Here is a 2,735-nt window from a genome sequence, read left to right on the forward strand (position 1 = left end):
CTATGATCTCAAAAATTTTTTAAGAGTGCTGTAATTTTCCTTGAAAAGATCTTTGACTTCTTTAGTTAGATTAATTCCAAGGTATTTCATTTTCCTCAGTGCTACTGTAAAAGGTATCATTTCTATAATTTCCCTCTCAGTGTGTTTGTTATCTGTGTAGAGGAATCCTATTGACTTTTGGGTATTGATTTTGTAACCTGCTATACTACTGAATTTCTGTATTAATTCTAGTAGCTTCTTGGTGGAGCTTTTTGGGTCTTCCACGTAAAGTATCATGTCCTCTGCAAATAAAGATAATTTAACTTCTTCTTTACCTATTTTTATTCCTTTTATTTCTTTTTCTTGTCTAATGGCTGTAGCTAATGAATCCAGAACAATATTAAATAGGAGTGGTGATAGAGGACATCCTTGTCTAGTACCAGATCTAAGAGTCAAAAGATTTCAGTTTTTCCCCATTTAGAATTATGTTAGCTGTTGCGTTTTCATAAATGACTTTTAACAGATTGAAGTAGAGGTCATCTATTCCAATTTTCTGTAGGACTTTGAACATGAATGAGTGCAGAAATAATTTCTGAATTAAAAAAAGAAATGATAACTATTATGAAAGAAGTACTAAGTGCTTGTAAAGAAGATACTGATTAAAAAAAGTAGAGGAGAATAGAAAAATGATGGAATCCTTGAATGAGCAATATAGGAAAGACATACAATACTAAATATATAAATATTTGTATTTATATATTAAAAATTAAACTTCAATCATGAGCTGGCAAAACTGTTTGAACGAAAGTGAAAATGGACTTTCAGACTTTAAAGACACCACTGTAGCTAGTGAAAAGGTAAGAAGAGATATCTTAAAAACAACTAGGATGCAGTAAAAAATAATTCAGCATCTGCAAGATGATGCAAAGATGAACAACATAAGATGAATAGGTATCAATGAGAAAGAAGGAGTCCATACAAACGATATAAAAAGAATAAGGACAGAAGTAATAGCAGAAAACTTCCCAAGGGGCCGGGGCGATGGTTCAGTGGAATAAGTGCCTCCCTGGCAAGCGCAAAGGCCTGAGTTCAATCCCCAGTTCTAAAAAAAAAAAAAAGAAAAGAAAAGAAAGAAAAAGAAAACTTCCCAAATATGGAGAAACAATCTGACATTCACATAACTGAAGCATATAGAACTCCAAATAACATTAACCCAATTAAAAACACACCTAGACATATTGTGTTTTTTATCTCAAGATCCCAGTAATTCAGCACAGAACCAGTATACTAAAAGCTATTAAAGAAAAGAAGCAGATGACATTTAAAAGAAAACCCATCAGAATAATGGCAGACTTCTCTTCACAAACCATCAAGTCAAGAAGAGCATGAAGCATAGTAGTACAAGTCTTGCAAGAAAACAAATTTCAACCTAGACTGATATACCCTGCAAAACTCTCAAGTATAATGGAGAAGTGAAATACTTCCATGAGAAAGAACAGCTAAAGAATTTCATGTTGACAAAGCCAAGCCCACACAGACTACTAAAAGATGCTCTAGAGAGGGAGCAAAATGACCACAACTCCATGAATGAGCATGGAAAGAATCCACCAAATAGGGCAAACAAACATAGGAGAATAAGAGGTATACAAAAGCAGTCTTTCAGGTATTCTTTTCTATAGAGCACCAAAATATTTTCATAAGCATACTCTACAAATGGACGTCGCCTGCACCCTGTGGGTCATGATTCTATCTGAGTCTACAGGGTAGATATCAAGGAAATAGCAGTAGCTCAGTCCCACAAGTGATACCTGGTCACCAGTAAGCATCACGAACACTGTCCAGGTCCACAACATACTAGAACTTTGTACAATATCCTATCCCCAAACTGTTAGAAGTGCTAGACATTTATTTGCCATTCCAGTATTTATCTTATACTTTATTCTTAGCAATTCTTTACTATCATGAATACGTTTTTAGTTCAATTGTTTTGAAACATTTAATTTTTAATTAATATGTAATTTTCTGAATATTGCTTAATCTCAAATTTTGTTTGAAGATTTATACTGTATCTCTGACTTAAAATTTACTTAAAAGACAAGCATGGTATGATATTTTCTTCTAGTATAAAAAACTTTAAAAAGCATAATTTCCATTTTTCATTGACTTTCTATTGCTTCTTCCTTGTCTTTTACACACGCACACACACACACACGAAAAAAATATGTGTGTACCCGACATAAGATTGATACTGTTTCGTAGAAATCTTTAATGGTTATTTATTTATTTATTTATTTATCCAAAATGTGTTTATTGGGATGGCTTCCCACTCATCTTGATTGAGGGTACTGTTAGTGCTGCTTCCTCCTGAAGGAACATCCTTCTGTGAGCCTTGCTTTCCCTCCTGTAGGCTGGCACAGGACAGTGGAGCAGCCAACATACAGAACTACCATCTGTACATGGCTAAAGACCGTGGTGATTTTATAGCATCCTGGGCACTTCACGTCCATGAAGTAGGAATTGGGGCTCTGCACCAGGCGCTTCTTCTTGTGCTTCCTCTTCTCCTCCTCCAGAGAGGGATGAAGGAGATCTTTTGCGAGAGGCATGTTCTCGTGGGGAGTTCGTCACCGCCCTTTAATGACTTTTTAAATGGGTTCATCTAATATATTTCACATAGTCCTGCATGACTATCATTTTGAGAGTTCTTTATTCTTTATCCAGGACTATATAGCAACTTCTCTTGCCTTCTGAATTATGCT

The 2,735-nt window shown here is 35.0% G+C and overlaps 2 protein-coding genes across 2 annotated transcripts in view; both read right to left on the minus strand.

Annotated features, from left to right (window-relative positions):
• The window catches only part of Eml5 (echinoderm microtubule associated protein like 5), a 247,615-nt gene that overhangs the window by 177,365 nt on the left and 67,515 nt on the right, over window positions 1-2,735 (minus strand). The window lies entirely within an intron of this gene.
• Window positions 2,328-2,602, minus strand: LOC105742745 (40S ribosomal protein S27-like). The gene has a single exon (XM_012515575.2). The coding sequence runs from the start codon at window positions 2,580-2,582 to the stop codon at window positions 2,328-2,330; it is 255 nt and encodes an 84-aa protein (XP_012371029.1). The 5' UTR covers window positions 2,583-2,602.

This window comes from Octodon degus, unplaced genomic scaffold (genome assembly GCF_000260255.1).
Source record: "Octodon degus isolate 3935 unplaced genomic scaffold, OctDeg1.0 scaffold00070, whole genome shotgun sequence".
Classification (NCBI taxonomy): Eukaryota; Metazoa; Chordata; class Mammalia; order Rodentia; family Octodontidae; genus Octodon; species Octodon degus.

Bases quoted from the DNA above. Each gene is read 5' to 3' on its own strand.
- LOC105742745 (XM_012515575.2), bottom strand. From the start codon at position 2,582: ATGCCTCTCGCAAAAGATCTCCTTCATCCCTCTCTGGAGGAGGAGAAG.